Below are 24,150 nucleotides of genomic sequence, written 5' to 3' on the forward strand. Positions count from 1 at the left end.
AGCAGTGGAGCAGGCCTGCGGAAACACTGGAATCCAGGAGAACCAAAAGGAGGTGATTTCCTCTTCTTATTACAGCTCTATCTAGATTTACTTCTGAACGAGTTCTGGAAGGCCTTCTGCAGCATTTTTCAAGTAGGAAGGCAAGAAAGTTCCACTATCCAAAGTTGGATGTAGACATACATCTGATCATAATGCTATGTGACCCTGCATAAGGAAGAGTACTTAAAGATCAAAATGAGAAATATAAATGCTAGTTGCATGCTCTTGGATTGGCTCTGCAGCTAATTTTCAAAGTATCATTAATTTTTAATCTATTTTCTATCCTTGTTTCTCAGCACTGCATGTATCAAGGCTAGGAAATTACTAAATTGATCATCTTCTATGAGATACATTCCTCTGAACCTAATATTTATCAATAATGTAAAATTGGAAATCAAACATTTGCGCAAACCTGTAATACATATAATTCAAAACTGACAGTTCTATGATCGGTACAGTTTGCAGAGAAGGAGCCTCCCTGAAGAGTGGAGAAGCATTGTGAGTACACTTGGGTGTTCCCCAGGCAATGACATGCAGCTGGCAAATCTTTCACTTCCAGATGTGTTGCACTGGAACAGCATTAAACCCACTCACTTCATGGATGCTGATTCCCTGAATGACACCTGAACTCAAGAAAAAGTTTTCTGCAAACATCTCAAGCTCTGACTACTTCTGATCAAAAACAGCTTAGTTTTTTTTATTTTCCCTCTGTTTCATGTGTGTCCATGATTCTGAATTGTACACGGCTCTGATAAATAAATAAAGCATTTCCATAAAGACATAAGTAACAAATACACCACACTATACTGGCATATACTACGTGTCTGGTGTCATAGGCAAATCAACAGCACATTTTTGATACATGATCTCACTAAGTTGTACTGAAATCCAAATAAGTAACTGTACAGACGACAATCTGTTAAAAAGGAGAACAGCCTCTTCTTGGTCAAAAGTTGTTTAGCTTTCATAATCAGAAAATGAATTATAGCCAACATTGTTTTCTCAATCTACAGGCAATATTTTAAAGATAACAGAATATAAATAAAAAGCTGCTTCAAACAACACATCAGTTACATTTATAATTCTAAATCCAGAACTGTGAATGACAGGGAAAACAGTAAAGAGCACCTGTCATTCTTGGAACTGGAAAGCCTTTGAATGAATCAAAATATCCTTAGAAAATATGTCCAAGATGTTGGGTCTAACAAAACTAAGAGTCACAAAATTTAGACCCACATAAACACACATGTTATTTTACCTTGCTGCGTTGGGATCCTGTGACCTTAAGGAAAGGCAAGGATAAGAAGCAAAATAGGAATAAGAAAAAAGTGTCGAAAATACTCTGATGATATCTCATCAATCCATACATAAATCAGTATTTCCTGAAAGAAGTATTGCCTGTTTCCACATAAGCTCTGTAGAGACTTAAAATACAGAGTTATCTCTCATGGAATTATTTAGCCCATTGTCTCTCTTCTTATTAGGATATCCATAATAATAAAAGAAAAAAGAAAAAGATTTTTTTAAAATCTTACAAAATCTTGTTTCTTAGAGTAGGCCAGTGAATTAACGGGAATTTGGTGGATCAGCTCCATATATTCAGTTGATAACTACAACTTACTATTTTAAAGTAACTTGGATTTAGACTTGACTTACCAAATTCCCACTAATTTAATGGGCCCACTCTAGTGCAATTTACTACTGTCCATTAATATTAATCTGATTGTTCCCCCATGTTTTGTTTTACCTCTCATTTACATACTTTTTTTAAAAATCCAGATTTCAATCACTGCTTGATTGAGAGATAACTATTTCAGTTGCTTACACTACTTTCCTTTGCCTGGCCACTGGCAATTTCTTTCATTTACACATTTAACTTACAGAATTCCTTACACATTCTGGAACAAGGACTTTAAAACGCACATATTTTTACAAAGACTTTTAAATGGATAGATTTACAAGACTGATGAATGAAGTAACACAAGGAGTATAACACATGTACTTCACAGACAACAGTGATTAGCAATAGTGAACAAAAATGATAGGGGTGACAGAGAAAGTAAAATGACAAGAAAATAGTTTCCATTTAAGTAATTGTTAATTTGTTTACCACAGGCTCCTTACTATTTCTAGTTTGTTTATGAAAGGTGAGAAAGACATGAGCCTTTTCCCCCCACGCTGGCACATGGAATCCATGAGAGCACATGAATGTTCACTTGCAATAACTTTCTTACTGTGTCTTTTAAAAAAAAAATCAACTGACCACAGTCCTTGCTGGTTATACCAAAACATTTTGTTCTCTTCTATGGTGGGAAATAATCCAAGAATTTAGAGTGCTTAAGAGAACACTTCTGCTTGTATTAGAAAATGGGAAGCATTTCAATAGGCATAGCAGGGGAGCTCACCACATCATTAAAATATGTCCAATTTGATTGTTTGAAGCATCATTACATTTTTATTTAAATGTTTTCAGCTTTAAAAACATTACTTTGAGCAATTTTTGGCAATTGTGTTTTTTTATATATACCAATGTATACTTTATATATTACAGAATAAATGGCTCAAGAAATCTCCGTCTTAATGCAAGTGGGAAATATTACATTCAAAAAAAATATATGTGGCCATACTTTTAATTACCTAACATAAACACTGAAATATATTTAGTTTGATAAGTATCTTCTATATCTCTCTTCTAATATTTAAATTAGATGTCATTAGTTATATTTATTAATTTATCCAAGGAAGTCTCTGCCTTTGCCAGACTAGCTAAAATCCATTAGTAAGTCACAGCTAGAGTATGCCCGTTGAATCAGGGGTAATTTGGTGAGTCAATTCTGCCATAAAGTCCGTTGATCCAAGAGGCCTGCTCTAGTTGCAACTTATTACTGTATTGCAGGCATTAAGATCAAATTTGTGTGCTTGCCATGTGTATGTTAACATATTTAACACTGCAGGGCAGATAGTTCATTGCATATAATTCCAACTAAAACTATTTAAGCCTTGAAATAATTGGCTGAAAACAATTTAAGGCTGAAATAACTGGCCTGTTTGGTCCCCCACCTCGATAAAATTTAATAGGTAATAAAATATTTTTAAGACAGTCGGAAGAAAACAAGTATGTGATGGCCAGTTGAGTACACCTGTCCCCAAGTCATATCCTCTTCCTCCTGAGTCATATAATTAATTCCAGCCTGTAAAGTGAATTGTGAGGTTTCACATGGCTAGAATATGTGCATGTGTACATAAGAATACCACACATTGCCCTTTCCCAATATGTAGGAAGATTTTTCTTCTAGGGGCCAATCTTTCAAAATACGAAATAAAGAGAACTCATTTGTGAATGAAGGAGGGAAGGAGACATTGATAAAACCCTAAAGAGCTATCTGTGTGTGTTGGGAATGGACAATGTTTTGGCCATTCCTAGTGGAGAGTTATCATTGATCAAATTTACATCATTGCCATACAGTTCCATTCTGACTCATCCCCAGATTCTTTCAACAAATTCTGAATTCATTGCCATTTGTATGTTAATATCTCATCACCCAATTCAGGGTCCATGGCACGTATTTCACTAGCCACACATAAAGTGGGAAAGCTGACAGCTGCTGAGACTAGACTCAAATAAACGCTGTGACTTTTGTGAGAACAGGTCAGTTTACACTAGCACACAAACTTATGTTCATGGAGTTTTCCTGGATCAGAAACTGGCCTTGAAGCCCAGATTCCAGAAAAAGAATTTCAGTTCTAGAGAGAAGATGACTAGTTCCTGTTTGGAACTGATATTTCATTGGTTGATACCTTCAATATTTTTTTCTAACCAGTGGGTTATACTATGTTAATAAAAAGTCTACCGGATTACAGATCATAGCAACATGCCTCATGCCAGAGGTTGTTACAGGACATAAGTTAGTAGAAATACACTGACCCTATGCACCAACATCACTACTAAATTTTTTTTGTCTGCAGTCGCTTAATTTTTATGCTGGTCTAGAGTGATAAAAACGTTTACATACTGGTTCTAATGCATGCAATGATACATCTATTAACATCAGGTTGTGACCTATAGGCTAGTCTGTGATCCAAGAAGGATGGATACAAATGGTACTGGTGCTGCCACCCCTGTGGATAACATAAGCCACAAGCCAACCAAAGTGATACACAGGATCAACAGAGTGTCATCTTAATAATGCTCACATGCAATTAAAGAGTAAAAGATCAAAGCAAAGTGTTTTGTCTATCTGTTTACAACTGATGCAGGTAACATGGGAAAGTTGTAAACGTGAACATAAGTTCCATAAGGATTTATCCATCCCAATTCTTACCAATGCACTTGCAAACAATACACAATATTGTTAGTAATAGGCATAGAAGAGCACAAACCAAGAAATGGTAGTTAGTCAGACACTATGGAATAATGTATAATGGAAAACAAAAACCAGAGAGTATAAGTAATAACCTTACTTCAAAACTCTTCACTTCCTCTTCACCATCATCATCTTCTTCATCATGACAGCTCTGAAATTTGAAAAGAATAGCACGTTCACAAATGGCTTTTCCATGTTAAATGTATTTGTTCAGAGATAATAAATTCTTCATACAAAATTATATACATTTTGTTTCTTATTTATATTTGATTTTTCTTTTACAGCTGCAAAAATACAATTTTTTTCAGATATAGAAATAATGTCCAGAGATTGGTGAAAGACAAATTCCCTTGGAATTGGGCTCAGCAAACAATATTTATCAGGATTAGGTCACCAGGCATATACCAAAATTCAGTCATTATTTTCAAGACACTACTGAGGGGATCCAACTGTGTACATCTGCCAATGATACATCTTGCTCTGCAGATCCAAGAAGAGGCAAGTCCTTTCTATGTGCAGCACTATGACCATCACCCCAAAGTCTGTTCTAGAGGGTTTCCCACCCTTATAGAGCAGATACTGATGGCAAGCAGGGGCCGCATCAGAGAAATTCCTATTTCTGGATCCAGAACTCTGCAGACACACTAAACCAAATCCTGGCCTGTGAGTCTTCCAAACACATTTTCTCCCTGATCTCTTACCATGCCACAGCTTTTCTTGGGGAAACTGCAGGTACTAAGGCACCTGGCACATTTCAAGCAATGAAAAAGATAATGTGAAAGGAATGAAGACACCGCCTTTTCACCATGCCATCGTAGCCAGTAAGTGGGTGAGACCCAAGTAATGGGTAGAAAGGATCAGATTGAAATCTGAGCTAGAGTTGGGGATGAAGCGCCAAAATGGTGCTTCGTCTTGGTTCATCAAACTTGACACCCCACAAACCATGAATTGCCCCCCCCAGTGACCCAATAATCAATGAATCAATTAGTGATTCTTTGGGTCTTTTTTCTCTTTTCTTCCTCTTGCTATGCCCTGTGGTGCATAGCAAGAGGAGGAAAAGCAGAGATCAAAGCAATCCCACAGCTGCGCTAAAGGCAGCAGAGCTGCAGAATGGTTTTGATCCCATTCCCCCTCCTCTTGCTATGTCACACAGGCCATAGCAATAGGAGGGAAAGCACAGATCAAAGCCATCCTGCAGCTGTGGGCTGGGGGATCCCTTTCATCCCTCTTTGATCCCTTCCCTCCTCTTTTTATGCTGCACAGGCATAGGAAGAGGAGGAAAGGGAAACAAAGCCATCCACCAGCCCTGGATGTGGGATCTCCTTTGGGCAGGCTTTAGCAAGCTGCCCAAAGGGAAAATCCTTCTCTGCTTATGCCCCAAGAAACAGCTGATCTGCAGGGGCATAAGCAAATAGGGAATGCAGGGACGAATATAAAAGGGTTATATCCGTTGCTTCATATTCATTGGGGTCTCTGGACCCCAAGAATACAAAGCAATGAATATCTGACAAATCAGGGATATTTAACGAATATCCTGATTAGTTTTTATATTTGTCCCCATGTCTAATCCGAGCTGAAGAACAGGGGAATGGTTTCTTGGATATCTGTTGCAGCAAAACCAACCTGCTGCAGAAAAAACAACCGAGAGACTTGTGGCAACTTTAAAAGACTAATGAACCTTATTTGTCATAAGCTTTGTGGACTACAGTCTATTGCAGTGATGGCAAACCTATGGTACGCATGTCACAAATGGCACGCAGAGCCCTCTCTGCAGGCATGCGAGCCATAAGTCGCTGGATCACTACTCCCTCCCCATGCAGCCAAACCTCAGGAGGCGGCTGTAGCCCCAGTGCTGGCGTTTCAACAGGAGGTGGGCCAGGATCCAGAGCAGCTGGCACTGGCGGCAGATCCAGAGTAGGGTATCAAGGCACTTCCATGCCCGGGATTCCCCCTTCTGCTGCCACTTCCGGCTCTGCTGCCCACTGGTTTTTTGTTTTTGTTTTTTCAGTTTGGGCACTCGGTCCCAAAAAGATTTGCCGACACTGGTCTATTGCATCTGAATCTGAAATGTAGACTGGACTCCATCAAAGTATTTGCCAATTAAAATGCATTTCTCTTTAACATATCACAAGGCTCTCAGTTGTTAACAGAGAATCATAACTCTTGCCTTATTTTTAAGACATGTTTTATGTGTTACAGAGGCTTGAATTTTTAGAGGAAGAATTGCAAAGCCTAGCTACAAGTGTAAAAAAGACAGAGAGAATAATTCTATGTTTTTGTGAAAAATTACCTTTGCCATTATATCAGCATATGCCATGTAAAGGTAATCTTCATCCAGTTTACTGTGGTACAGAAAACAAAGGAGGAGTTAATATTATCATAAAAGAGCTGCTCTGTAGGGATTGGAGATTAAGGGAGAAAAAGGCTAAGAAAGTCATCATCACTGTTTACTGCTATGTTAGCTAGAGTTGAGTCTCTTGCCATTATCATAGCAACCTAGCAGGCCCATAGAGAGGAATGTGGAAGGAGGAATGGGAAATGCAAGAACATCTCATGTTCTCCTACTAAAATATCTGGGATTAACTTCTCCCACACACATAAACATATTAAAAATTTATACACACACACACACACACATCCTATTGATATGCACATACCCACACATCTATGGATTAATATTTCAAATTAATTCCCTCCACATTCCTTTTGCTGTGCTATATGCATAAATGTATGTTTTATATAATGCATATATAAATATGTTTTATATAATACATAAAATTCCATGTTTGTGTTGATTTTTAACATGGTTTTGAAAAATTCAGATATAAACGAACCTAATAGCTATGATGATATAGAAACATGCCATCATTTATTGTTCTGCTTGCATTTTTTTTCCAAAAAATTAAAAGAAAACTATTTGCCTAACTTCAACTAAAATATGTTAGCAAAAAGCATATAGTCTTCCAATTTTCTGTATATTTCAGGAATGTTTTTAAAATGTTGCAAGAAGGAGTGATGGGCAATTAACAATGAACTGAGCCTGCTTTTTACTCCCCCCCCCCCTTTGCTAAAGCATGGGACAGCAACAAGTCAAATCTAGAAAGAATGGAATTTACCTTCAGATCTCAAAATAAAACAAAACATAAGAGCCTACATCTCTTATTACTCTCACCATTTTTCAGTTAATGCCGTTCGACTGAATAGTAAAATAAGCTGATGCAAAGGATCAACTCTTTTAATGCATTCATCTTCTTCTGTTGGTTCTTCTCCAGGTTTCTGTTGGAGAAAAAGAAAACAAAATTAGGATATAATTTTTTTTTGAGATACAACAGATATATTTACTTGAATGTACATTTTTCTGCAGATTCTTTTCAAGTGCAGATTAAGTAATAACAAAATGTAGTAGGCTTATAGGTGACCTCAGGCACAAAGCAGTACAAACAAGATGTTTGCGAATATTTATGCTTACCTTAGAAATATTTTTCAGCCCAATGTGATATCAACATCATATAATTCTAATCACTGCCAAAGCTGTTAACTAATTTCCTGATGCATAGGATGAAGTTCTCACATTGATGGGAATATTTTGTGCCAAAGTGGACACTTTCCCACAAAAAGTGGGCAAGTACCCAAATTGCCCAGAACTAAGATGACTACTTTTTATTTAAGAATTTGAAGCACTCAATGGGTTGTCTCAGCTTAAAAAACAAAACAAAACACCAGTCCTTCTTGTGTATGTGTATGGGGAAAAGTGGCCTATGATTTCCTGTCAACTGGAGGTAGAGGATCTTACACATCTTCCAATTTTCTCATCAATGAAAAAAGAAATTTGGTAAGTTTATTTCTGCCCTTGATGAAGAGGTAAACTGGCACCCTGTAAAAGACTCGGTTGCTTAAATAACTATGGTTCTTTGAGTGGTGATCCATGTATCCTCACAAAATTGTTGTAAGCCACCCAGAGACCTTTGGGTAGAGTGGGCGGCATATAAGATAAATAAATAAATAAATAAATAAATAAATAAATAAATAAATAAATAAATAAATAAATAAATAAATAAATTATCAATCAATCAATCAATCAATCAATCAATCAATCAATCAATCAAATAAAATGGGTATGTGCGCCTGCACGACTCTGCTTCAGAAAGTTCCAGAGCCTCAAAAATGAAAGTGTCTCAGCCTATACCACACAAGCACAGCCCTACTTTCATCAGTCCTGGTTTTTTGTCTCGTCAGTCCTGGTTGTCTTTGTAGGTCAGCAGGTAGAATAATTGGAGCGGTCACATCCTCAGCCTGGAGTGGGGCAAGAGTGGTGTAGTGGATGCCAAGAGTCCAAGTACTCATTGGACTGAGTGGACTGAGGTGTGTTGAGCATGAATCAGCTTCTGAGTAGATAAGATGATAGTGTCTACCTGTGATTGAGGCAGGAGGGCCTGTACACTTGTGACATCAAGGAGTGCTCCAATACAGTGGATGGTTTGGGATGGAGTGAGGTGAGGTTTCTCTGTATTGACTTGTAGCTTCAGACTTGAGGGGAAGTGCAGGGTGAATGTGATGTTGGCAATTAAGGTGTTTTTGGTGTGCACCACCAGATGCCAGTCACTGATGTAGGAAAAAATGGTGATGCCCTCAGTTCTGAGAAATGCTGCCATGGGTGCCATGCAATTGGTAAAAACCCTTGGGGCAGTGGATAGCCCAAAGGGAAGTGTGCAGAAGCTGTAGGCCTGATCGGTGACAAAGATTAGGAAATGATAGTGACATAGATGAACGGAGATATGAAACTACGTGTCATGGAGGTCTATGGATGCTAACTAGTCTCCCCAGTGAAGCGGGGGGGGGGGGATGGATTGTAATGTTACCATCCAGAAATGTTTGGAGATCATACATTTATTGAGGGCACGTAGGTCCAATATGTGGAGTAGCCCTCTGTCTCTTTTGGGTACCACAAAATACTGGGAGAAGAAATCATTCAAGGTACAGTGGAGAGACACTCCTTTTGCCAGGAGCATGCAGATTTCCTCCTGGAGGACTAGAGAGGGTGGAGTGCGCTGGAGATGGTTGGAAAATTATATTACATATCCATGGGTTATGATGTTGATAACCCAGGCAACAGAGGTAATAGCATCCCAAGCATGGACAAATGGCAGCCAAGCATATATATATGTCTGTAGCTGTTGTAACATAAGGTGATGATGGTATTTATTTAATTAATTAATTAGATTTCTACCCTGCCCATCTAGATCAAAGGTCTATTCTGGGCAGCAAAGAGGGATGGTAGAGGGATGCATATGTTGAGCTCAGGCTAAAAACTGCTGCTGAGGTTTCCTCTCCGCGTCCTTGCAGAAGGTTGTTTGCTAGGGTAAGGTGTTGGTGATGAGACCACTCTGAGGTCTTGGACCTTTCAGATGGTGACTTGTAGTGAGAGTATGGCAGGAACTGCTTCCAGTGAGGGTGGAAGTGACAAGTTGTTGGGCAGTATATATTTCTGTCCAATTTCTTTGTATTGGTCTTCATTTTGTGAAGGTCATCAGTTTTGTTGTTGAAGAGGCCCTTTTGCTGAAGGGGAGGTCCTCAATGTGAGACTTGGAGCCATCTGGCAGGCCCGCAGAGTGAAGCCAGGCATGTCTGTGCAGAGTGATGCTCACTGCCATGCTCAGCTGCACAATTTGCCACATGCTGAGCAGAGTGGATTTGTTGCCAAGCCAGAGTGTAGGGCTCTTGTTGAAAGGAGATGGCCAGAGAGTGTTTGTCTGGTGGCAGGGTGGCAATAATGTTTTGAAATTTTTCCCAGATGAACTGATGGTAAGTACCAATTATGGCTTGATAATTAGTTATGCACATGTGGAGTGCTGCTGACGAATTGATCTTGTGAGTGTCACTTGGGGTGTCACAAGCAGAATCCTTAGATCTCATTTGGGCTCTTTGAACGATGATAGAATTTGGTATTGGATGCTTAAAGAGGAACTTGGCTTTGTCCTGTTGGATCCTATAGAAGTTCTCAATTCTATGGGATGTTGATGGAATTGAGGAAAGTTTCTGCCAGGACTGGCTGATAAAGTCTGTCAAGGTCTCAAGCACTGCCATCTAAATAGGGATGTTTGCCTTTTTGTGGATGAGGGCGACGACTGCATCCTTTGCTGGGGGTACCAATTTAAAGACTGGGTGTTGTAATGATTTTGCCATTCTCTCTATCAGGCCATTATATGAAGAGATGATTCAAGGGGGAAGAGAGGGCCAGCATCCTGGATGTCAGAACCTGATGAGGATCCTGGTTGAAGGACAGACTCATTCCTCTCCTCCCCATCAGAATTGGCAGAGCTGTCATCCAGTTGTCTTTCTCTTGCAGGGAGCTGCCAATAGCTGACACGAGCCTGGTGGTAACTGACAGGTAAGTAGGAAGTCCAGATAAGAAGGAAGTAATAAGATATCAGGTGAAGCGGGCTGGAGAGCTAAGGCTTGGGCAGAAGCTGGGGGGGGGGGAAAATCCCCAGTGGCAGCATTGGTCTTGTGGAAAGCAGAGGGCAGCAGAGTGGTGTGGAGGTTGAGATCTATTGCAAAGGTCCCGAATGGAAGTCAGGATACCGCTCTTAGGTTTGGGGAGATCTGCCCTGAGGGCTGGTAGCATAAGTTTCTTGAGATCGAGGATGAATGTGTTTGTATGATCGAGACCTGCTGCATTGGTTGTAGTAGTTTATTTGGGCTCTTTGGCCATGTTCTGAAGGTTGTTCTTCCTAACGTTTTCCAGTCTCTGTGGCTGGCATCGTCAGAGGACAGGAGTCAATACTCTGTGCTCTGATGCAGTTTTGTAGGATAGTTGAGTATTTATAGCTATGGGATCAGCTTTTGTCCTTTTCAGGAGATTGGGTGATTATGGTGACCAGCGTGTTTTTTGTTATGGGTGTATTGTTGTGATAAGGGGGAGAGATGATCTGTCACTGTGATTGATGGGTGTCGTTAGCTGGTCTTTAGTGTGCAGTGATTACCAGTCCTTGTGGCTGGGTAGAGTTTGTTGACCTTTTGCAGGCTGTATTTTTCAGTACTGGGAGCCAGGCTTTGTTGAGTTTTAGACTTCTTTTTTGTTGAAGCTCTGCTGGTGTTTGTGGATTTCAATGGCTTCCCTGTGCAGTCTAACATAATGATTGCTGGTGTTCTCCAGTACTTCTGTGTTTTGAAATAGAATTTCATGTCCAGCTTGTTTTAGGGCATGTTCAACTACTGCCAATTTTTCTAGTCTGCAGTGTCTACAGTCTGCAGTGTCTACAGAATACAGCCAAACAGCCTGAAAATCTACAACAACCACCAGTCTTACAAGTTTTTCTTACCACATGTGGCACACTTTTTCATTAAGGCAGAGGACATAAGTCACTAGAAAAAAGGGATAACAGAGCTGTGGGGGCATGAGAATAAACCCTCTCTAATCTCTCTTTTAGGTGGACTCCTCAGCCTAAAAGAGGAACGGTTTGCAAACTAATAATTTCTCACACTGATTCTGAACTTCTGTGCTATGTCCAAATCCAAAATAAAGGGACTGCTGTTGTGGCAAGACCTTCATTGATCTTGAATGACTGGAAAATTCCATCTTTTGCTATCTTTAGCAGCTACCACTGCAAGTCTGTAAATGCACATAAAATACACTAAGCTTTCAAATTCTATGCATTCCAAACTTACTGCTAAATCTTCAATCAATGTATCCTCAAAATAGTGGTCTTCTGTTTCTACCCAAGATTTGTCATACCCTTGAAGGAAAAGATTGATAGCACGGTGCCTAAGAGAGAAAATGAAAGTTTGTTTATGGAGAGAGAGAGAGAGACAAACAGGCAGACACACTGGCAGACAGATCTTATCTCACATTTTTATTTGTAGAGCCAATATTACACAAAACTCCCAATTTACATTCCCTCTCAAAATAAGCATGTCTTTTACTCTACCATTTTTATGTTTGCTGTTGTCTTATACACATGCTACTGTGAATTTTAAAATGTTTCATATTTCGAAGCAGGACCTGTAGAATCATATTTAAACAGGCTTTAAAAGTTTGTTTATTTAGAATTATTGGCTGAAGTCCTGTTGCACAATCATGCAAAAAGTGTAACTTTTAGCAGCCAATTGCTCCAAGTTAAGAAATCTCATTCACTGGTTCCCAACCCTGGTTCCCCATCTTGGATTAAAACTCCCAGAAGCCTAAACCACAAGCTGTGTTGGCCAGAGTTTGTGGACACTATAGTCCAATAACATCTGGTTACCCAAGACTGGGAACCACTGTCCTAGATCACATCAATCCTGACCTCTTCCAAGAAGAAAATGTGACAAAACCGAGGCTATCACACTTTGGGCACTTCATGAGAAGACACAACTTGCTAGAAAAGGCAATAATGCTGGCAAAAATAGAAGGCAATAGGAAAAAAGGAAGACCAACTATGGGATGGGTTGGCTCCACAAATGAAGACATGGATTTTAATGTGTAAGAGCTGAGCTGGGAAATTAATGATAGAACATTCTGGAGATCACTCATTCATAGGGTCTTCCCTAAGTCAGAGGAAAATTCATGCCACATAAGAACAACATCCTGGGGTTCTCAGTGATATCTTTAAATGATCTGCATGCAGAATCACTGTGTTCATAACACTAGACTAGTAACACTAGAGTACATATTTTTGATACGGCAGTGTTAGCAAATCTTTTCCACGGCATTAATGCTTCTGAAAGAGAATGTGCATTGTGTGTACTCCATTCTACTTTTCTGAGGTAACACATACCGTGGAAGATTATAAAGTGGTGCCATTCTGAAACAAGCTACCACTGCTCTTTTTCTCTGTTTGGATAGAAGTTTATGCCATACAGCTTTTTTTGACCTCTGAGGATGCTCAACCTAGAATACGAATGAAAACGAAAATCAGATGTAGTCAATTCTTATTTTAAATATCACTTTTAAAATACTATTTAAAACCCTCATAGATACAACAGTGAAGTGTAATGCCAGCTTCTTATTGGTCTGAGCAGTCCTAAACCTAAAGTGCATTGTCTCAATAATTATCTAAAACAAAGCTGATAAGATGCAGTGACCTACAAGTGTTAGCCACATAGATCTCGAACAAAAAATGCACAGAATCAGTTAGCAAACCACACTATTATGGCTGAAATCCTAATGCTTAGTGCAAGTCAAAGTATAACTTTTAGTCCATTCCTCCTGGGTAAATAAAGCATCCCTGCACTAAGCCTGTGTGCATGTGCCTCCCCAAGAATTGTGGCAGGGACTGCTTGTTTACCAAGAAGGAACGACCCCAATGTTTATGATTTGACTTATGATAAGCAACAGGATTTCGGCCTGTATTAGCTGCAAATGATGAGCCTTTAAAAATGGTAACAAGAATTTTGTGACCTTAATAAAAAAAAACCTATGTGGCTTCCAACGCATCTTTCAACTTGTGTTTCTTGACCAATAACACAAATAGGCATAAACAATTTAACTACATATTGTTTTTAGAATTCAAGTTTCTGCATCTCTGTATGTGCCATCGCCTCCAGAGGCAGGCCTAGTGGCAACGTGCAAGAGCAATTTCATAGCAGCAACTACCCTATGTAGGCTTCTATGTCTTCCTTATTTGTGTTCAGGCAGAAAAGACACTAGAAAGATTTATCTTCAAACAAAAGTCTGACAGCAGTGTTGCTGAATGTTATTAATTTTTATTTTTGTGGCCTTATGATTGTTTTAACCTCTTAATATATGGAATGATTACTTGTTATTTTCATGTTTTTATATTCTGTAATGAACGGGACAACTCCTTTTTAGTGCTAATACTGTGCTGCTGCAAGATTTCCATTACACAGTCTAGCCACCTAATCCATAACTGTTTGATACAGGAATCTATAGAACATGAAGAAGTTTCACTCTGCACATGGAAAGAAATCCTTTCCCCATAAATTAAAGAATGGCAAGAATTCTACTGAGTATGTATACCAGAATAACTGCATCATAATAACTCAAAGGACGAATATACTTTAACAAGCTACCACACTTACTTCTTATTCAGCACCAGTTGCATGAGATGAAATGCAACAAGGAATACAAGCAACAATTCACTAACTAGTAGCAATTTGCTGCTTCTATTTATTTTACTACATTTAACATCAGCATAAATAGCCTGGCCACTCATTAATTTTGGCAATGAGGAACAGAAACTGTTAGTGTTGAAGGCTGCTTGTGAAACAATTTACCAAACATTCATAGAGGGTTTTTTTTCAAATTGTAAAGCCCATTATACTACTCCAAAACACTTGATAATGAAGACTTTTGGAAAGTGAAAGAAAAGAGTACTTGTTTAATACTCCAACTGAAAAGAAATGTATAAGAATATTAAACGTTTGAAACACATATTGGGTTATGAATAGAATAACTTAATCAGACAAAGAAATCAAACAACATTCTCTTTAAAAAGGGGGGGAAATGTGCAGTGCACAACAAGTTTTAGTGAAAAACAGACTGAGTGCCAGAAACTCTTAAAAAAAACAAAAGTGAAACAAACTTGCCATAAGAAAGTACATTTTAATAACAGTTATCTAAATTATAAGTTAGGGACCAAAACATAAAAATCGGTAAAGAAAACCATTAACAGCCAAACCCATGGTGAGCCTAATTAGTGATATGAAAAAAAAATTATACTTCCCACTTTGAAAAATTTCCGGCCCTGATTAGAGAATTTCTGGAAATAATAAAAGAAAGGAAAGGAACAGATAAAGCAAAAACTGAAAGACCAAATGATGCACTTTAGTTTACAGATGTAGGTGAAAGAAAGGGTTTAGATTAAAGTTGTCCGGAAAGGATTACAGTAGAACTCTATTTAGTCATGCTTTAAAGCAGTGGTCAGGGAACAGGGGTAAATTATACCAAATGGGATAAAAACAAAAATCCTGGGGGTAATAAGGACGCAACCCTAACCTCCTTCCCTCCTCCTCCTCCTCTTCTGCCCGGAGGGGGGTCCCCTGCTGCCCAATAGCCCCCTCCCACCCCCTTCTCCGACCCAGCTGCAACCGAGCCATGGTGGATGGCGGCCTGCGATGGGCCGGCCATGGTGGACAGTGAGGCCCGGGCAACCTGGCCAGGGGAGCCTCTCCTTCCAGTGCCTGGAGAAGTGGATCAGGGTGGAGGGGGCCACGCACTGGCACAGCCATTTCAGCGGCCCAGGCCAGGCTCAGCCTTCCGGCACCAGGACGCTGCCTCACGCCTCATCCCTGTCCGAGCCCGTCGGGCGGCAGTGGTTCTCGTCTGGCCACATGGCTTCCTTCAGCAGTGATTTCATACCAGCCAGCCAGGCCTGGCAGAGCCTCTCACCCTCCTTGCTGAGGAGACGACAGTGGCCACCCCGAGCACGGGTGGCAAGGCTTTGGCGGCAGCGCTCAACTGGCCAAGTGTGACCGAGATCCTCCCTTTCAAATCAAGGGGGTAATCTCAACGTATATAAGTTTTTAGGGGGTAAAAGGTAAAAAAGTTCCCTGACCCCTGCTATAAAGCATGTAGAGTCCATGCCCACTGCATGAATTAAACTAGCACCACCTCCCTTGCATCTTTTTAATGCCAGTAATGCAAGTGTTCACAGAGATAGAGGCTGTTGTGGCCAGGCAGCTTCTGCCCACGAGCCCAACTGCCCGTTTCCCAAAATCTCACTCAGACAGAGAGGCTATTCAAGTATAGCAACTTCCTCCTGTTCAGGTAGCTACATTCCTTGATTAAAGAGACGATAGAAGAGATGGAGCTAGCATACTATCCTCAACCCTTTTGGGCTCCGCAAGCTTTAAAGTACGCCTGCATAGACGTTAATCTTTGTGACCTGAGTCAAAGCAAACCACATACAAAGTTAAACATGTCACTTGAAGTAATGTGATATTTTTAAAACTGTGAACACTATGGAAATGGAAATACTCTAACACTCTTCCCCTTTCCCCACATTCCACTCTACATGCAAGCCAAGCTCTGTGGCCTAAATCCAAATTGCTAAATCAGTGGGACATATATACATGCCAATTTACAATTAAGCAACCATTTTAAAGGGTATCCTAGTTGCAACCAGAAACTGGAGTTGTTTCTGTTCTGCTCCACTAGCATGATTAGCCAAAGAGTCATATGCAGGCATGATGAAGAGGCTGCCAGCACACACAAAGAGTGGGAAAGCAAGTCTTGAATTTCCTTCTGCATATTCCCTTCCCCATGCTCTATTCAGATTGTTACTGTGGCTGTTGGACTGGGGCACTCTAGCACTGTTATATGCTGTGTGTATGTTGTGATACATGGAGGATGGCTGGGTCTGGCTGTCTTCATGTTGGCCATCTGCTGCAGCAACATCACTGCAAACTCAGTCTTATTGTGTTCATCATTTCTCCACTGGATTACTTTCACCAGTTGCACCAGTACCACAATGTACTATATTTCCCACCACCAGCTGAAGATTTGCAGTCATCAGTTTATTTCTTTAAAGAATATGAAATCATGTTCATTGCTGATGATGTGCTCAATGGCCCCATTAATGCAAGTTTTGATTTTCAACCCTCCCCATCAATCATGCAGTTATGCAAAAAACATGCTTCCCTAGAATAAACTGTATTCATACATTCATAATTAGTTTATTAGCATTATTGACATGAATTACATAAAGTATAAAAAAATAAGTCACATTATCTAACCTGTTCTAGATGAAACAGTACATTAGCTATATCTAAAACACGTTCCACAGTCTTCTCTGGATCTGATGTAACTTCAGTTCGGTTTGGTAGATCTTTATAAAGGGCCACCTGCCACCTAATGGCAGGATCTTCAAGCTGCAGAAGAAAACATTTTATATAGAATGTTAAATGAATAAGAATAATGTACTGGTACAAGTATATTCAACCGTATCCAATGCTACTATGCAGAATGATTGGGGACAATTCAGTTTGCCCAGAATCTTCCCTTAAAGCCATCTCCCATTTTTTACCCCCCCCCCCCGAATGACTAACTGTAGATGAATAGTCAGGCAGTGACTGCTGCTGCTAGGATTAACACAAAATGCACTTCCCCTTCTATATATATATTTATTCTTGACAGGTCCAGCTGCAATTACAGCATCATAGCATAATTATCAAGATTCACAATGTGCTGTGCATTTGCTTTACTGTACTGTACTGTACAGACTCTTTAACTGCATTGTTTACATTCTGCACTCAAATATTAATTTGTAAAAAAATGGTCATAAAACTACAAAACAGTATCCACTGCAATGTACTGCTTACTATGAGGTTTTCTTCTTGTAAATAATCTTATTATTACAAGCAAAGTCATAGATTAATAAACTGATATTAGGAATTCTGTTGTTTTCCATTTTTAAAATACAATTTTCAATAATTATACTTCAGCCACTGATTTCTTTCTTTGATGCTTTTGTCATCCACATGCCAGAAATGTTCCCACTGCTTGTAGGCCAATGATCTTTTATAACAAAACTATGTTTGATTTAGTCTTGCTAAGATCCTCTTCATCTTTAAATGCTTTAATAAATAGTGAAATACACAATATGGACGGGAAGTGATAGGTTCCAGCAGCTTGGTGTCCTTCAGAACATCGACCTGCTAACTTAAATGACTGTCATGGGCTCATTGTCACTTAAATTGCATTTTGGCTAATGTAGATAGACCTTTACTGCTGTAGCTAAATATTTTCCAAAGAGAAATATACAAGTTCTGAGTGACATATATACATGGATAGAGGTCTGGTTATCTTGTGTTACAAGTCACTTGGTCCACTATGGATTGTTTGAGAGCATTGTGAAAGAGCCATTTCATGGAAAGCTGTTGATGTATAATAGATTGTTGTTGTTTAGTCATTTAGTCATGTCCATCTCTTCGGGACCCCAAGGACCAGAGCACGCCAGGCCCTCCTATCTTCCACTGCTCCCCGGAGTTGTGTCAAATTCATGTTGGTTGCTTCAATGACATTGTCCAACCATCTTATCCTCTGTCGTCCCCTTCTCCTCATGCCTTCACACTTTCCTAACATCAAGGTCTTCTCCAAGGAGTCTTCTCCAAGGGGTCTTCTCCAAGGAGTCTCCTTGGACCCTAATAGATGTAAATATTAGCTACAGATGTACAGACTCCATTTTGCTGCACATATCCAGTGTATTCATTTTCTACGCTCATTAAAGTCTAACAACATATAAAAATTGCAGACTCCTTCATAAAAAAGGTCAATACATCTAGTTTGTAATTTCAAATCTTCAATGAGCAATTTAAGCTATCACATATTAGTTACTTCAAAAGGCCAAAATAACCAATTAAAATCAACTTCTTTTTAAACATAAGCAGAATAATAATTTGCACTTATATGCCCATCATTGTATATCAAGTATGAGGCGTTTGTTACATAGCACTTCTTGATATTCAGGGCCTGAGTTGAGATCCTTGAAGGAAGACTTTGATGACATTTTTCACTATTGTTCCTTCCTATGCGATGTAGCTGCAAATCCCAGTAGGGAAAGAGCAGTTGGGGGTGGGGAAAACTGTATTTTAATGTGAGGCATGTAATTTATGCAATTTAAAAATGAACCCATTTCGTACTGGGGTCAGGTTTTCCAATATTTTTCAGATCATTAATTCACTGTCTATATAAATTAGACTTGGTTGTATATAATTCACAGTTTCAACTGAGCAAAGCACTAAGCATATGAATCAAGACTGTTTTGCAATGGACAGGTTTCCTAAGCTAATAACATTTCTAAGAAATCATGTGTACATTATATATGCAATGATGAACAATGATATACTACATACATTTCAACATACAAGTTAAAGAAGCACTAAGTGAAATCAGATTCCTTCGTCACTTATATTTAGACAAATGGGCATGGAAAATGAAAATGAAGAGTGGAGAAAAGGGTTGTTGCCCTGTACAACTGGTCCAGCAGTCTATCCGGACAGGCAGTTGCTCTTCAAGGTGTCAGATGAGACATTTACCCAGCAATACCTACAGACGGCATAGACTGAACCTGGGATTTTCTGAATGTGAAACCTATGCTCTTCCCAAAACACATGCTCCTTCCCAATCTGTGATAATTCAATTAAATATAAAATTGTGCATACATTTAAGCTTTAACTGACCTGTCACATAGTGTTTGGGGGGGGACGTTACTCATAAATGTTTGATTACCACTCAACCCATTTACAGTGACTCTCTCTACATTGGCTGTGTGCGTGCCTGCGCGCACACTGACATTCATGTATAGATAACATTCAGATACACATACAACTGCAAACTAAGTCTATATTTCATGCATAGTAGACGTTGTCTAGAGGGGTGGGGTAAAAATCGAATAAATAAATAAATAAATAAATAAATAAATAAATAAATAAATAAATAAATAAATAAATAAATAAATAAATAAATAAATGTTTTGAAGCAGACTCCAGTCTAAATAAAACTGAAATTGATTCTATTTTTTAAAAATATGCATACAAAAATATTTATCTATTGTTCCCTGCTATATGAGCCCCATGGCACAGTCGTTAAACTGCAGTCAAGCCTCTGCTTGCGACCTGTGTTTGATCTCAACAGATTCAGGTAGCCAGCTCAAAGTTAACTCAGTCTTCAATGCTTCTGAGGTAGGTAAAATGGGTTCCCAGCTCCCTGAGAACAAAGTGTTCCTTGTATAATTTACATTGCAAACCGCCCAGAGAGGGTTCTGGCACAATGGAGTGGAATAAAAGTTTGTTTGTCCAACCAACCAACCAACCAGCCAGCCAGCCAACCAACCAACCAACCAACCAGCCAGCCAGCCAGCCAGCCAGCCAGCCAGCCAGCCAGCCAGCCAGCCAGCCAACCAACCCAACCCAACCCAACCAACCCAACCAACCCAACCCAACCCAACCCAACCCACACAGTGCTGATAAAGCAAATTTTCAGAGCAGGCAAAATGTTCATAGCAAGGTCTTTTATGTTACAGCAATGGTCTTAAATTTGAATTCCAACTATTATTGGACGTTAGCTCTCCCAGGCCCTGACTGACATTGCCAATGCTCAAGGATTCTGGGAGTTGCACTTCCAATAACATCTGGGGAACCAACATTTCAGAATCATTGTTTTACAGTGACTGTGCGGAACAGCTGCAATACAGAACCTTCCCAGCATCTACATAATGGGCAAACACAGTAATGAAATACAAACTAGTAACTGAAACATGGTAAAGATGAACAACTGCCCATACACTGGTAAGGTACTCTGAACAGAAAACAAAAATGGACATTCTGAAAGGATTTAACCAGGAGAAAGCAAAAAGAGTGTTAAAAGACAAAATGTTTGCATAATAAATGCCAAATATGCAGAAGGTATATCCACTACCAGAAAGAGATCTTTAAAAGAAAATGTGACAAAGAAAATTATGATACTTGAAAATTACCTTGCCCTGTAAATGAAGATTATTATGAATAATGTCTCGAACCTCATCTTCGGTGTCTTTCTGCCAAGAAAATTAAAAAAGTGTAAGACGCATTTTATTGTTTCTGCACATTTGTTCTTTTAATTTATATTTGCTGCTAGTCAAAAGAGAACTACAGTTTTGGGGGACATATTATGAAGTGCAATAATATACAGTAGCTATAGCTACAGCTACAGCACCAGGCCTATTTGCATGAGAAGTAGAGAAGGGCACTGAAGTAGAGAAGGACTCAGAAATAGAAAAGCGTGTCACTGCCATGCACAGAGAGAATACCCATCCTGCCTCCTTGTTGGAGTGGTCAGCTGCTGGGGGAGGTGGGGTGGGCCTGCTGATTGGTGCACTGCCACAGCATGAGGATGCCCAGCAGCATGCGACAACAGATTAGTGAACTAGCTGCAATGGGGGAGGGCTGAGTGGATGTGCGACAGCTCTGCTGCCACACAGAGATATTTGGATCTAGAGATCTAGAGATCCAAATAATTCAGCACCCTTCTCTACTCAGAACCAATACTAGCTTTGCCCTATTTCTTCTGAGTACTTCTATAGTCTGAGACTTTTGCAAAATAATGTTCCTTTAGACTAGATCTAATTCCAGTCTGCAGATAATAGGAATGCAACAGTTTCTCCAGTTCTCAGTGCAGAGGATACCCAGGATAACTTTACCTACACCAAGGACAATTGTACCTAAGGTATTGTGCTTTAGAATTACTGAACCATTATCACTATGGGTAGAAGAGACTGTCCACAGGAATTAATAATAGATGGAGGGGATAAAAAAGGCTATTGGACACATATGAGGCCACATCTCACTGCTGTTCAAATTTTATATACAGATCCAGAGAGTGAACCTACCATACTTAATCTGTTTTTTGCCAGTGCAATAAGTTCTTGGTCACCAGGTGCACAAATATTTAGTCCAACTGGTAGCAGTCTTTTCAAAGCTGCCACAATAAGGGAGGTCTGAGTTGAATATCGATCACCTTTCCGTTTCATTTTTTTTCTTTCTTGATCAGAAACAGCTGCCTGCAGTACGTAAACAATCCATTTTAGATTGTAAAACAAGAAAAACAACCCTTAGTGTTTTTCTGAAAGCCAACTGTGAATTACTTTGCATATTAAAAGTGAAGTCAATAAAGTTTTTCCACATCCACCCACTTCATGTGACTTCTTTCTCTTCTCTTCATGCTCCCTCTTTTATATGCATGTAGACTGATTTGTTTGCGACATGCTACCAAATATTGCAGTTTCTCGACTACTTTATTGCCGTAATGTCATTCTTTACATGAACACTGATCAAAATCTTGTTCTATATTTACACTGCTGGAAGAGAAATGGCATAATTCACACTAGCAAACTGCCACTGACAGAGTAGTCTCTACCATCCAGATGGCACACAAGGAAGAAGCTGAGCAGGGACTATCAATTAGAAGCAACTAGGTGCTGTGAATTTGCCATTTTCCTTCTGCCTGCAGAACTATGGATGTTGGTCATTTTTGCCATTAGAGATGCAATCTGTTGGTGGTGGTCACGGCGGCGGGGAACCCTGGGAGGCCTCCGACGGCAGTGGGGAAGCCTGGGAGGTCTCAGGCGGTGGCGGCGGTCACAGCAGCGGGGGAGCCTGGGAGGCTGAGGAGGCTTCAGACGGGTAAGGTGCTCCTTTTTCCTTTTAAAAAGTTATTCTGGGTGGGTTTTGGAGGGTAGGTTTGGGCTGGGGGGGTTATGTTTCTGTGTTGTTTTGTTTCTTGGTTGTTGTTGTTGTTGTTTTGGCAGTCCCAGCATGGGACTTGCTCTGTTTATTTTCCTTTTTTTCTCTTTTTGATATTTTTTTTCATCAGACAGAACAGATTAATCGGTTTTCAATGCATTCCTATGAGAAATGGTGCTTCAACTTACGAAAATTTTGACTTATGGCCACCGTTCCGATATGGATTAATTTCGTAAGTCGAGCCACCACTGTACATTTACTTTTAAGAATTCTGGTATTTTAGAGATGCATTCTCTGCCTTTTGATTGTGCCTTATAAGACTATGAGCTCCTGTATTTTTGGATTAAAATACTGTTTAAGTTCTTGTCTATAACTAAAAGCTTTAACTGAAATAGATTTTTCTAACTTAAGTTCTGCCTACAACTGAAGTTTTGCTTTCAGTTAATGAGCTGTGGCAGGCCCACATTTTGAGACATTTGAAACCTCACAACCCCCGCACCCCAAAATTTACAAGTCTTAATCCACCTTGCTATGAAAATCAAGAAGGCTTGGTAGCAAGGTTGGTAGAAATGATACAAAGACCAACTTGCATTTCCCAAAGGAGGCTATTCATGTAATATAAATCTTCAAGATAGGTAGAGGAAGAAGTGCTGAAAAGCCAAAAAGCATTATTTAAGAAAAATTAGTGAGGAAAGGACAAGGCAGGAGAACAAAAACTGGGAGGAGCTAAAGGGGAAAGGCATGATAAAGTTATTCTGTCCCCTGCTATTCCTGATGGCTCCTTCCCACAGATTAAGAATGTGTTAATATTTGTTACATCTTTATGGATGTTCTGTGCCACATAAGCTAATTTATGGCCTACTGCTGTAGTGGATAATACAATTATGGAGAGGAAATTGAGAAACATGATGACGATTATGAATGGAGTTGACATTTGAAAGGGATAGCGTTAGGAGACAAAAGGATCTCCAAACCAGAAGAATACAACCCTTGGAAAATCTGATGCAAAAAGATTTGGAATGCAAACATTTTTTACTTTTCACTGAAAATGCTAAAGGAATGTTTTCACCAATACATTGAGAAAAAGAGAGAGAGAGAAAGAGATCTGTAGCCTTCTATACCTTGGACATCTTGGACTTTGTATCAGTAATAAGGAAAGACATGTTGTTGATTTCATTCTGCACAACAAAGTTCTGTTCTTCTCTTTTAAAGTTCTGAAATGGTATAAACAGATAAGAGATAGTTTAAACATATTACATTTCATGTACAATAAGTTTATACTTAATATACAGTGGTGCCCAGCTTGACAATTACCTCGTTAGATGAGGAAATAGCTTGACAACTAGTTTTTTGCGATCGCTATTGTGATTGCAAAACGATGATTGAATGGGGCTTATTCATTTGACGATGATCGGTTCCCTGCTTTGGGAACCAATTTTTCGCTTAACAATGCTCAAAACAGCTGATAGTCGGATTTTCAAAAAAAATTTAAAAACATGGCATTAGAACTTATGTAATACTTTCTGCAGCTGTTTTGAGTCATTTTATAATATAGTCAGAAAATATACCTTAAGATCCAAGTAACAAC

At 39.4% G+C, this 24,150-nt stretch overlaps 1 protein-coding gene across 2 annotated transcripts in view; it reads right to left on the bottom strand.

Annotated features, from left to right (window-relative positions):
• RYR2 (ryanodine receptor 2) overlaps window positions 1–24,150 on the bottom strand; it is a 390,793-nt gene that overhangs the window by 61,842 nt on the left and 304,801 nt on the right. For both annotated transcript variants that reach the window (XM_078383124.1, XM_078383125.1), the window contains exons 72-81: window positions 23,684–23,776; window positions 21,710–21,880; window positions 20,819–20,878; window positions 17,079–17,213; window positions 13,160–13,272; window positions 12,072–12,168; window positions 7,576–7,679; window positions 6,694–6,745; window positions 4,501–4,554; window positions 1,298–1,321 (exon numbers count right to left, since the gene is read on the bottom strand). In XM_078383124.1, coding sequence (XP_078239250.1) covers window positions 1,298–1,321; window positions 4,501–4,554; window positions 6,694–6,745; window positions 7,576–7,679; window positions 12,072–12,168; window positions 13,160–13,272; window positions 17,079–17,213; window positions 20,819–20,878; window positions 21,710–21,880; window positions 23,684–23,776 — 903 coding nt within the window. The remainder of the gene's footprint in view (window positions 1–1,297; window positions 1,322–4,500; window positions 4,555–6,693; window positions 6,746–7,575; window positions 7,680–12,071; window positions 12,169–13,159; window positions 13,273–17,078; window positions 17,214–20,818; window positions 20,879–21,709; window positions 21,881–23,683; window positions 23,777–24,150) is intronic.

Source organism: Pogona vitticeps, chromosome 1, assembly GCF_051106095.1.
Source record: "Pogona vitticeps strain Pit_001003342236 chromosome 1, PviZW2.1, whole genome shotgun sequence".
Taxonomy (NCBI): domain Eukaryota; kingdom Metazoa; phylum Chordata; class Lepidosauria; order Squamata; family Agamidae; genus Pogona; species Pogona vitticeps.